Source organism: Gouania willdenowi, chromosome 7 (genome assembly GCF_900634775.1).
Source record: "Gouania willdenowi chromosome 7, fGouWil2.1, whole genome shotgun sequence".
Classification (NCBI taxonomy): domain Eukaryota; kingdom Metazoa; phylum Chordata; class Actinopteri; order Blenniiformes; family Gobiesocidae; genus Gouania; species Gouania willdenowi.
In genome coordinates this window covers 3,838,704-3,851,683 of record NC_041050.1, presented here as the reverse complement: position 1 = coordinate 3,851,683, position 12,980 = coordinate 3,838,704, and the positions used below count along the sequence as shown (strand labels likewise).

Genomic DNA, 12,980 nt, shown 5'->3' with positions numbered 1-12,980 from the left:
TTACTTCCTGACAAAAAGGAGCAACAAATAAGTCCTATTACTGCTGAACTGGTTAATTAAAACGTTTTTAATACATGAAAAAAAATAGAAGTTATGAAAAACATGCATATGATATGTGATTAAAGAACCAGAGGTGGTGTAATGAACCTACTGGTGCTCCTCATTTCTTGTTATTAACTTCTGTGCGTGTTGACTGCAGCTGTTAGTGGCTAGCGGTATTATATCGTGCAAAATAAATGTTTTTACTGCCCTCAGAAAAGCTGTGTATTTGTTTTTGCGAAAGTGTCAAAGTTGTAACATCTATTGTTCCTCACAGTTGATAGTCAGTCACCAGTTAATTTGGATATTATTTGGATCGTAACACTCCAAAACTTAAACCGTGAGCAGCTTGTTAAGAGCTAAAACATCCACAGACTGAATGAAAACCGGAGCAGAAAACTGATGGAATAAATCCTAAAAAGTCCTATTGTGTGTGTGTGGAGACCTGGGAAGGGAAACCCGGTGCAGCAGACTTCAGTTCTGGTCCTGTTCGCTCCGACAGAATGTAACGTTATTAAGGTCTCGCTCTAATTTACCCATAAATCTCTAAATATCTCACAAACAGAACAAGATTTAATTTTAAAACAGAAAATGCTGCTTATCTGTTTTTTCGTATTTCTGTTGTATCTGTTTTGGTTTTGAACTAGAAAAACCAAATAATCACAGTTTGTTATTTTGATTTAGTTTTGAAATGGAATTAAAAAAGAACGAACAGTACACAGATTTGAAAGCGCAAACTGGGAACCCTCCACAAAAACATGTTTTTTTCTGGTCCGGCCCACTTCAATCCCTTGAACTAAGATGATTTTAACACCCCTGGTTTAAAAGGAGCCCGTGGCATCTTGGTCCTGTAAAAACTAAAAAATCAACTTGCCACAAAGCAGCTCAGGAATGCTTCAGAGCTGCACCGATCCCACCAGTGAACAGGAAGTCTCCCAGCAGCCCTCCTGCTTCTCACCAACGTTTCACTTCTTCAATGACCTCCAGTGGACGTGGGGCCTCCGTCCTGCCTGAAAGAGCCTCTGCTAATCAGGCACAGGAGGCCACAGCACTGGCTTCACTTTCAGGAGTCACTTTAAGATGTGATGGGACGGCCTTTTGTCACTTTCACGTTTTCTTTGGGTTCTTTAACGGCTTTACAGCAAAGCGCCAACTTCAGTGTTGGATTCACTGAGGTTATAGAGCAATAAAATGTAGCTTTGACCTGTCATCAAAACAAACACTTTTAGAAGTGGCGGAATACAATAAAACTGACCTCTTTATGAGTTCACCCTTTTAAAGTTGGTGAAATTACAGTTTTCAGTGCTGTTTTAATTCCGTTAGTTGCTCATTACAATCTTTACCCCTTATCGTGGATTTAGAGGCGTGTTTCTCATTGTCACTGCCTGTAATTTCTCAATTAAAATGCCTAAAATTCTAAATTCACAGCCTGACATACATATAATTACTCCCAAAACACACAAAACAAAAAATACACACAAACATTACTCCAAAAATAAACAAAATTGCAAAAAAAAACATTAAAAAATTACATAAACTGACACGAGGATAACAAAAACATACAACAAAATATAAACATAATAGAAAATATACAAAACAACTCCTTAAATACACAAAATGACTCCAAAAAACATGGAAAATAAATGTAAAAATTGTACCATAAAATATTTTCTGAACAATTTGAGCCCATATATTCCCCCTTATAGATGGTCCTGTCTCCACATGACTCTTCTTCAATGTTCATGTCTGTGTTCAACCACCTTCAGCTACAATGTGGGTCCCTGGTCTCTGGAACCTTTATTTTGAGGGGTGGTGAGCTGAAAAGGTTGGGAACCACTGCTTTAGAGCAAAAACTGATGCAGGATTTGAACCTTTGAGAGTCACACTCTACCAAAATCCTCCTCCTTCCATGCACCCCCCCCCCCCACCCCCACCCCATCTCCCTCCCTTTCTGCCACACTGACCTATTTCCAGCCCAGGCAGCAGCAGCAGGATGTCAGACCATGTGCTCAGACGCTGCTCCATGTGAAACGCCGCCGTACTGTTGTGGCGTTGGAGCAGCGCTGATGGATCATAATGAGCTTCGTTCATTCACCTAAACACTCATTAAAGACTAATGAGCAGCGTTATAGTTATAATGTGTCCAAAAGATTATCTCTGTCGCCTCCTGTTGGCTCGACGCTGACTGGGATTTCCCGCCAAAATACTTTGTTCTATGGCAGTTTTTTTTTTTTTTTTCAACCAGCCTGAAATGTCTTGTAATTACTGATTATCAATATGATGTATATATTGCTCATTTTATCACCTCCAGCTCAGACATGGCCCCCAATGTAAACAGACAAAATGAGTTAATAAAAAAACGCACCCTAAAATATAAAACAGTGAAATTTAGACACAAATAAACTAAATGACACAAAAATATAAAATTACATAAAAATAGCACCAAAGAAATCTAAAACTTGCACAGCACGACTAAAAATACACAAAAATTACAGAGTAAAGTATGACTTGACAATAAAAATACATAAAATGTTTTAAAGACACATGTAAAATTCAGGAGAAAAACACAAAAAGACAAGAAAAATAACAAAAATATCTAAAATGTGAACAGAAATACACAAATTTAACCAAAAGTTGCACAAGACGACTAGAAATACACAAAAATAACAGTGGAATGTATGAATTGACAGCAAAAATACACAAAATACCTCAAAGAAACACAAAATGTATTATTGATTATTGATTGATCAGTGAATATATGTATATATACAGTATGTATAATTTTTTTAATTAAATTCTTCTCATTCAATTATTTTTCAAATTAAAACAATGTCAAACCACTTTATTCTATACTTTCACATTCTGAAATAAAAATCTAATTGAGATAAAATACAGTATTATAAAAAATCTGAGCCACTCACAATGAAAACAAATTCTAGAAAAAAAAAAAAATCTTTGGGGGTCGCCAAAAATATGTGATATTAAAATGGGGTCACGATCCAAAAAAGGTTGAAAACCACTGGTCTATGTCCACCTTTTAGTGCTATTATTATCGTTATGGAGACACATTGTTCTTTACTAGTTATTTCCTTTTCTGACACAGCTACAATAAAAGCATTTTTTTACAAACCCAGAATTAACGATATGTTGACGTGTTTTCTTCTCGTCTGTTTCAGATCCTTTTTGATCAAGCCCAGCGCTCGGTGAAGCAGCAGTTGCACAACTTTGTTAAAGAGTGAGTACGGTTCTCTCATTAAAGATGTATCTCAGGTGAAGACGGGCCAAATGCCGACGCCTTAAAAAAACAAAAAGCAAAGCAACTTGTGCCAAAGGCTTTTTAGTGTGTTTAAATATTTAAGCTTGGTGCATCCGGAGGATGGTGAATGTGACTTTGTCGTCGTCAGAGATGTTCGTAAGTTCAAGGAGACAAAGAAGCACTTTGACCGAGTGAGGGAGGACCTGGAAATCGCACAAGTGAAGAACGCCCAGGCTCAAAGAAACAAACCCCACGAGGTGGAGGAAGCTACCTGCACGCTCAGCATCACCAGGAAGTGCTTCAGACATCTGGCTCTGGACTACGTGCTGCAGGTCAGCCACAAATACACAGTACAAATTACATCACAGTATTCAATATTATTCATAGAGTACAGTCAAACAGTCTACATTTTTTTCCATAATTCTGAGATATATATTGTAATATTTTATTTTGTAGGAGTCACTGCTTTTGTTAATTCTCAGAACAGCATTAAAAGCCCAGTAAGATCACTGAGTTTGTCTTAACCCAGACCTTCTACTAAACAAGCCACACTAGAGAACTCACTCACACGTGCTGTCCCTTTTAGGAGAAAAAGCCAAAAGTAGCACATATTGTTCAGCTGTTTACATCAATTTTTTACATCAAAGTTTTACTGATTTTTAGAGACAAACCAAAGCAGCACGAGTTGCTAAATGATCCTGAATGCTTCACTGCTATAGAACTCAATGGATTAAAAGGTACAATTTACGTCATCAATGATGTAATTTCAACATGGCGGCGCACAGCGTAAAGTAGTCCTAGTTTTGGCATAGATTTTCTAATAAGGACATTTCAAAGGTTTTAGGCCACATTTGTAAAAACAGTGGAAGATTCCTTTAAAAATATTGAGATTTATATTCGTTATCGCCATTTTGAGATTATTATATTGCTTGGTTGTGACTGTCACCAGCCTTCCCTGAGGATGGTTGAGCAAAACTTTATTGGTACCTTAAGTTTTTATTTATTCAGACAACTTTTTTTCAGCAAGTTTACTTTGCTCTCCTGACATGTTTCGTCTGCTGAGCTGCAGTCTTCCTCAGAGGCATCTGCTGATGTTGTTACTGACATGGCCAACCTGACAGTTCTAGTTCTGACAGTGTACTTTTGAATTCATTTTGTATATTTTTATATTATTTTGTGTATCTTTGTAATTTTAAATATTTTGTCTATTTTTCATGTAATTGTATTTGGTTTTTTTTATATTTGGTTATGATTTTGTATATTATTATGTTATGGTTTCATTTAATCAACTTTTTGACAACTTTTTTCCAGGAAGTTTACTTTGATCTCCTGACATGTTTCGTCAGCTGAACTGCAGTCTTCCTCATAGGCATCCGTATCAGAAAACAGAGTTTAGGTTATTCACTTTAAATGTGTTAGGGATGAAGGAAAAAAAAAACCATCAAGATGCTGTTAGTGGTGTGAGAATGCTGGTGTCCACTAGATGGAGACACTCCAACAGTTTGACTAGTCTACAGACAGACATGGAACACCTATAAAGGACTAAAATACACAAAATTACTCCTAAAAAACGTGAAACTACTACTAAAATACACAAAAATAACAGAATAATATACAAATCGATAACCAAGTACTCAAAAAATGTGCAAAATTACATGACAACACATAAAATGACATTGACAAACATTACAGAAACTCACAAAAGGATAAGAATAATTAAAAAAATGACTAGAAAATAATAGAAAAATATAGAAAATACACAAAACAGCACAAATGCAGACAAAACCCACAAATAACAGAACATTACACCACATTAATCAAAGACTCACAATGTAAAATTACAAGAAAAACACAAAAGATTACTTTAAAAGTGCTGCAAAATGACAGAATAATACATGACTCTGCAGGTAAATAACAACAAAAGGCACACAAAACAACAGGAAAATATACAAAATCACATCAAAATCTCAAAATGAGAAAAATTAATTACAAAAGGACTCCAAAAACGCACAAAACAAGAAGAAGACCACACAAACACATTTATTATTTCCTGTATTAATGCTCAGATAGAAGATTAATTTAAATACTGACATGAATGTTGATGAATATGTCACTCATGTTTGTTTTTTCAGACCAACGTCCTTCAGGCGAAGAAGAAATTTGAGATCCTTGATTCTGTAAGTCGATGCAGACACATTTAAACCCTCTGTGGATGCACAAGTTTGGAATTAGTCCTTTACTTGAGGCCATTGTAGTTTGCCTTTGTGTTTTATAATCATATCATGTGATATTTCTCATGATTTTTTATTGTTTCCCATTCAGATGCTGTCGTTCATGCACGCCCAGTACTCGCTGTTCCAGCAGGGCTACAACCTGCTGGATGAGATTGACCCGTACATGAAGAAACTGGCTGCTGAGGTGAGATAATGTCCCTCTCTGTCCATAATGTCCCACTAAAACTCCTCAATGATTACATAACGGCCTTTTAACTGGCGTTGATTGGAAGTTCAATCAATGTCCTCTGACCCAGCCTGTGATTGGAGGATCTGTGCATGTGACCACCACCACAGTCGTCAGTCTGTCAGTGTTTATTAAACTGCAGTGAGCGTTCGTGTCATTTCATTGCCAACATGAACACTCTGTGCACTTTTGACGTGGAGCAACTGATTTTGCAGCTGGATCAGCTGGTGATCGACTCGGCCATGGAGAAGAGGGAGATGGAGCATAAACATGCAGCCATTCAGCAGAGGGTGAGTCAACAAAACAAATCATCAAGGATTGGTTAAATGACCAAAGTGTCGAGAGATACGTTAAACACTGCCATAGCCCCCAGGACTAGGGGCACGATCCTTAGCGCCTGACTCAAGGATTCTTCCTTCCACTACTGTGGGTTCGAATCCCACTTTTGACATATACTGTATATATTTTCATTTTAACATATTTAACAAGGCACATTCCACCGTTAAAATTACATATCCAACAAAAATAAACATTTTAGGGTGTTTCCTGGGTTAGGGCTAAAATAAAAGGGTTAGCAGGGTAGCTAAAAATAAATATGAGCTAAAATACAACTGACGGAACTTTAAGTCACGTGGTGCACCTATCACATGACCTAAACTGGCCAATGAGGGGTGCTGATTGATGAGCCTCATTAAAAAGCTATATGTCTGTATTATTTTTATTTATTGCATTGGTTTATTTAACAGTGACAGTGTACATTAATATCCATACAGAAAATGTAACAGATTTAACCAGGAGGCTATTTTTCATCTGTAATATCTGGACAGAATACAAATTACTGGAAATATACAATAAAATATACAGTGAAAAATGTAATTCAATAATGACATCATACCTTCATTTACATATTATGAAAAAAAAACACTATTTGAATGAAACGCATTCAAAAAATGGATAGTTGTGACGTCTTACCAAAAAAGTGCAAATATTGACCTGTCAGCTGACAGAAATAAAGAAATTCTGCTCTTTAAAAATTAAATAACAACAAACCATTACGAGGACTTACAGTCCAGTCAAAGCACGGAAGAATTTAAATGCATTAATTTAAAATAATGGTTGATTAAGCAAGTTGTCTGAGAAACAAATTCTGTAAAATATGGAAAAAATAGTAATTATTATAAGGCAATTAAAAGTGCTTTCCATGATTAAATATGCAAAATGTATTCAACAACAACAACAGCAACAACAAGAAGATGATGATGTACAACAAAAAGGGATAAATGAAGTCAAACAAAATAAGTCTGGATAAGATTAGAATTTGCCTATTCTCTGGGTCTTTATTAGAAAAATGTAATTTAAATCTTTTTCTTGGCCTTACTGAAACATGGCTTTAGCTATTCAGTGAGTTATGTACGGTACAAGCTACGGGACGAATATTAGACGAGGAACCCTGGTCTGGAGCTTCTTTACCACTCAAATCTTTCCCTCTTGTTTAAAACTGCAATAAATCTTCATTTTTTAAAAACCAATTTAATGCATTTAGTGCAGTGTCGCTGTTAGCATTGATTTAGCCTTTAGTTAGCATAGTGTTTAGCATGGCATGATTGAAATACACAACAGTGAAACACCAATTGATACAAATATTTATACTTACAGAAATGATTTACGTTCCAAAAAAACAGGTTAGCAGCTCTCACTTGGGTTAGCTAGGTTAGCGAGCAGGAAGTGACAGAAGTGATACAGTATGTTATACATCCAAAAACACGCTCGGTCTCTGAAATGATGTTTTCATTATATTATCATTATCATTAATATTTAACCCATTAATGGACAGTAATCTCATTAGCGATGCATGTGGGTTAGTTAGCATGCTAGCCTAGCCGTGCTTACTGTACCTGAGGAGCATGTGCTTGTTTTGACTACTGACAGGATTAGCCGTTAGCAGCTGGGTCGTGTTTGATTAATCCCCCTAACAAAGTGCTGCCATTGATTAAGGCCTTAAATCAAGTGGGATTAAGTAATAATCCCACCGTGGTCTGCTGTGTGTCAGCAACTTGTAAATCGTGCTGATTTAGAAGTTTAGTTGCGGTTTAAAACGAGTTGTCTGTGAGTGAGATGGTTTATTGATGATTAGTGAAACAACTCACCCTTGAAGTTTAACGTTGGAATCAGTTTTTTTTTGCAGATAGATAAAACATTCTGTAAAAGAGCAAAAAGCTTCATTATGTTTGATCTTGTAGGTGTTTTTGTTTTACTATTATGAGTTATGAGTTAATAATCACCATGTCTCAGTTTAAGTTTTTGTGCTTCTTCTAAATTTACATGAACTGTTTGTTGAGCTTTTCATCTTTGCGGGAATAAGAAATCAGAAAGATTTATTTATTGTCATTTTGTCACATAAAACGTTACATTTGCAACACACATTTGACATTTCTTTTTCATTCCGAAAAGTTTGAAGTATACTGTAAATATTGAAATATTTATTTATTTATTTCATGGTCTGGTGTTCCAGCCAAATCTATTGCTTTGGTCTTGACTCTTTCCAATCATGGCGACTACGACAATGGAGGATGTGAATGAACTTTCCAGGGAGTTGGTGAGAGAGATTGTATAGCGCCACCCAGAGTATCAGCATTATGTTTATTAGTGCTGCCTCAATCCATTGTTGGGGATCGATTAAGCTTGACTTGATGTGAAGGTAACCAATCAAGTGTTGAGAAACCACCCTCACAGACTGTGACGAGTGAGTTTGACAGATAAAATAAATCCATGAAGTGTTGCAACATCAGATTATGAAATAAATAAATAGACAGTGAAATATTTATACTTCATACTTTTCAGAAAAAAAATGAAAGGTACAATGGATTTAGGCAAATATTGACACATTTAGTTTATTATTGACACTTTTAATAAATGAATCAACGATGTATTTATTTATTTATTTAATTGTGGAACTCCTCGTCCTCCATATACAAATTAATACACTAAAACAATTTAGCATCAACCAAAATACTCCACTTTTGTATCTTTAAGTTCTTTCACTGTGTTTTCTTGGCTTTTTGAAGCTAATTTGATGCCTTTTTATGAGTGTTTCTGTGGATTATTTTCTATCTTTTCTGCAGATATTTAATTAAGGTTGTGATACTGGAGGTTGTTTGATATAGTTTTCATCTTTGTGTGGCTCTTGGACCTTTTTTGTGACTGTTTTGAGGACTTATACATTTGTGGTTTCATAAATCAGTCGCTCGTGTCTGGGGAGGCGGGGTGGGGGCTCTGTCCCTCAGGGTCAACTACCATCTGTCAGTCAAACGCAGTGGGTGTGGCGCTCTCTGTGGGTGAGGTCACATGTCAGTAGCCGGTTATCGATTTCTTGTTTTAACCAAAGCTGTTCAACGCTAAGCTTCACACGCACCCATTACTCCTGGAAAAAACAAGGTGACGAGCTGGATTCAGTAACAGGTAGTTAGTGACGGTGCGGATGTGGAGGACTTTTACAGGAAAATGATGGAAAACCAGTAAGAAGTGCACTGGACCAGAAACATTCACCAGTTATCCACATTTGAGACTCTAAAGCTCTGTTTTCTCTTTTTCTTCCATGTGGCTTCCAATGACGTCTCCTCATCGCAGACGTTCATGCAGGTGAGTTTCGCTCTGATAATATAATTTCACTTTAAAGCACATTTTTGGTTCATACTACGGAAGCATTCATGCATATTACATTCACTTGAAAAAGAAAAAAAATCAAATTTTTCTGAATATTTTATGTATTTATAGATTTATTTTTTCAGTTTTTCAGGCATTTTTTACATTTTTTCAGATTCATTTTTTAAAAAGTTTTTCAGACTCATTTTGTAATGTTTTTCAGACCCATTTTTTTCCCCTGTTTTTCGGACAAATTTTTTCATATTTTTCGCACAATTTCAGGGTTTTTCCGCTGATACCACTTTTGGCCAGATTCGAGCACTTTAGAATAACTTCAATGCCATGTTTGCTTTCAATAAATAAATAAATGCATCTGTTGTTTCAAATGTCCTCTAAAAAATAGTCAAGGAAAAGAATTAGCACGGAAACCAGAAAAAAATTACTCAAAAAAAAAATAAATAAAAAAAACAGGAAAAAATGTTTTAAATATTCAGAAAAATCTATTTTTTTTTTTTTTTTTTAATTTTGCTTATCATACAGCAGTGTCAGGAAAATGTTTTTCTTCCAGGTTTAGTTAATCCACACTTAAAACATTAAAAAAAAAAAGGAAATGAATGTATACTTTTTCACAGGTTTACTCTCTACTTTAGAGGCTTTTCACTGATTTTCTTCAGGAAATGAGTTCCTGTTGCTTTTTATTCCCTGTCCTCTGTGTAAACCTAGAGCAGACAAAAGAGCCTCATTTATCTCAGAACAAGCAGGAAAACAAATCAGAGCACTGTGGTTTATTTGGAAAAATGTTGTTCTTCACATTTATGTTGCCTATATTTATATTTTACCTTTAAACTCTTGATTTATATGTCGGTTTATGGAGGTCAGAGCGGGAGCCACAAAAATGTGATTGTATCTGATCTTTTTTTTAGCTTTTTTTTGGTGGATTTTTGGAGTCGTTTAGTGTTTTATGGTGTCATTGTTTTTTTGCTATCAGTATGTGTTTTTTATGGAGAGGTTTTGTTTGTTTTTGTTGTCGGTTAGTGTGTTTTTGAGTATTGTGTATTTGTGTATTATTATTATTATTATTATTATTGCGTACAAAGTAACTGTAACCTAAGTAATTCAAAGTAACAGAAAAACAACAGAAAATTTACACAAAACAACAACAAAAATACAGAAAATGACTCAAAATAACACAAAAAATGAAAACAAAAATATACACAAGGCGACTACAATAACACTCAAAAATATAAAAAACACAACAAACAAAATGACTCCAAAAACACACAAAAATACACAAAATGACTCCAAGAATGTACGAAACATAAAAAATATTTTAAAAACGACAGGAAAATATGCATAATGGCAACAAAAACAGACCGAACTCTTTGTTTGACATAATTATGGCAAAAATGGTCAATTATGATTTAACACAAAAACTGGGGAACCATGTTACATTTCTATGTACATATGTAGTTAAGAATATTTAAAATATTTTTCATATTAAGCTTTCCCACATTTAAAAATAAAAAAAAAATAAAATATATATATAATGAAATTGAGGGGTATAACTGTAGGGCTGCACGATTATGGCCAAAATGATAATCACAATGATTTTGATCAAAATTGTAATCACGATTATAATCATAATTATTATCATATTAGAGAAAAATCTGGTTTTATTGCACTACTTTTAAAAAAACAATATCTGTATGGTTTACAGTGCAAAAGTAATCTTTAAAATGGAATTATAATAAATAAATAAATAAATACAATATAAAATTAACCCAATTATGTAAAATGTACCAAAGGCTAACGAAATAAATACACTGTTACAGAGTGCAAAGCCTGTATATTAAATATAAATAATGTTCTCGTGATCACGATTAAAATTCGATTAAGGTAAGGCAAGGCAAATTTATTTGTATAGCGCATTTCATACACAAGGCAACTCAATGTGCTTTACATGATAAAACATTCAATTGTTTAAAATCAATACGAACAATTAAAATCACCAGTAAAATCAATTACAATCAATTAAAATCACCAGTAAAATCAATTAAAATCATCAGTAAAATCATCAACAAACACATTACATCAACAACATGACCAAAAATCTCTCTCTCAATCATATGCAGTAGAGAAAAAAAGTGTCTTTAACTTTGATTTAAAAATGTTCACATGTGATGCTGACTTCAGCTCTGCTGAAGTTTGTTCCACTTCTTTGCAGCATAACAACTAAAAACAGCATCACCATGTTTACTGTGAGCTCTGGGCTCCACTATCTGACCTGTGTCCATTGATCTGAGAGACCTGCTGGGTTCATACCTGACTAACATCTCACTGATGTATTCTGGACCAAACACATTCACACATTTATACACCAGCAGCAGAACTTTACAGTCTATTCTGAGGCTGACTGGGAGCCAGTGTAAAGACTTTAAAACTGGAGTAATGTGTTCTGACCTCTTTGTTCTGGTTAAGACCCGAGCTGCAGCGTTCTGAACCAGCTGTAGATGTTTGATGAAGACCATTACAATAGTCCAGTCTGCTGGAGATAAAAGCGTGGACCAGTTTCTCCTGATCTTTCTGAGTCATTAAACCTTTCACTCTGGAGATGTTCTTTAGGTGGTGGAAGATGTTTTTGTGATAGATTTGATCAGATCTGAGTCAATCACAACACCAAGGTTTTTGACCTGGTCTTTAGCTTTTAAAGATCGAGACTCAAGATACTTGCTGACAGCAGTCCTCTTTTCCTTGTTACCAAAGATAATCACCTCCATCTTTTCATGGTTTAGTTGAAGGAAGTTTTCACTCATCCAGCAGTTTACTTTTTCTAAACAGTCACACAACAACTCAATGGGACCATAGTCATCTGGGTTCAGTGATAGATATAGTTGTGTGTCATCTGCGTAGCTCTGATAATCAACCTTACAGTTCTGTAAAATTTGTCCTAAAGGAAGCATATGAAGGCTAAACAGAAGAGGTCCAAGAACAGAGCCCTGAGGAACCCCACAGGACATTGGTAATCTGTCAGATTCAAAGTTTCCAATGCTTACAAAATAGCTTCGTTCCTCCAAGTATGACTTAAACCATTGCATTACTTTTCCATTTAGTCCAACCCATGTTTGCAATCTGTGCAACAAAATTGTATGATCTACAGTGTCAAATGCAGCACTTAGATCCAACAGAATGAGAACAGATACTTTTCCTGAATCAGTGTTCAACCTTATGTCATTGATCACTTTGATCAGAGCAGTTTCAGTGCTGTGATGAGAACGAAAACCTGACTGAAATTTATCAAATATTTTGTTGAATGTTAAGAATTGACTCAGTTGGTTGAAGACCACCTTCTCAATGATCTTGGCCATGAATGGAAGGTTCTGATTGGTCTATAGCTAGCCAGTATAGAGGCATCCAGTGTTCTCTTAATTGTGCAGCCCTAGTATACTGTCACCAAAAATATTCAAACATATTTTCATTGATTAGGAAGCCAATTAACGTAACCAATAGTTAGGAAATAAATTAGATGATCGATGTTTGTTTTTATTGTGTTTTACAGCTGATTTAGGACCTGTTATCATGAGCA

At 35.2% G+C, this 12,980-nt stretch overlaps 1 protein-coding gene across 1 annotated transcript in view; it reads left to right on the top strand.

Moving 5' to 3' along the window:
• Positions 1-12,980, top strand: part of LOC114466662 (arf-GAP with coiled-coil, ANK repeat and PH domain-containing protein 3-like) — a 90,618-nt gene that overhangs the window by 53,595 nt on the left and 24,043 nt on the right. The window contains exons 5-10 of the mRNA XM_028452287.1: positions 3,216-3,274; positions 3,444-3,627; positions 5,428-5,472; positions 5,618-5,713; positions 5,971-6,045; positions 9,383-9,394. Coding sequence (XP_028308088.1) covers positions 3,216-3,274; positions 3,444-3,627; positions 5,428-5,472; positions 5,618-5,713; positions 5,971-6,045; positions 9,383-9,394 — 471 coding nt within the window. The remainder of the gene's footprint in view (positions 1-3,215; positions 3,275-3,443; positions 3,628-5,427; positions 5,473-5,617; positions 5,714-5,970; positions 6,046-9,382; positions 9,395-12,980) is intronic.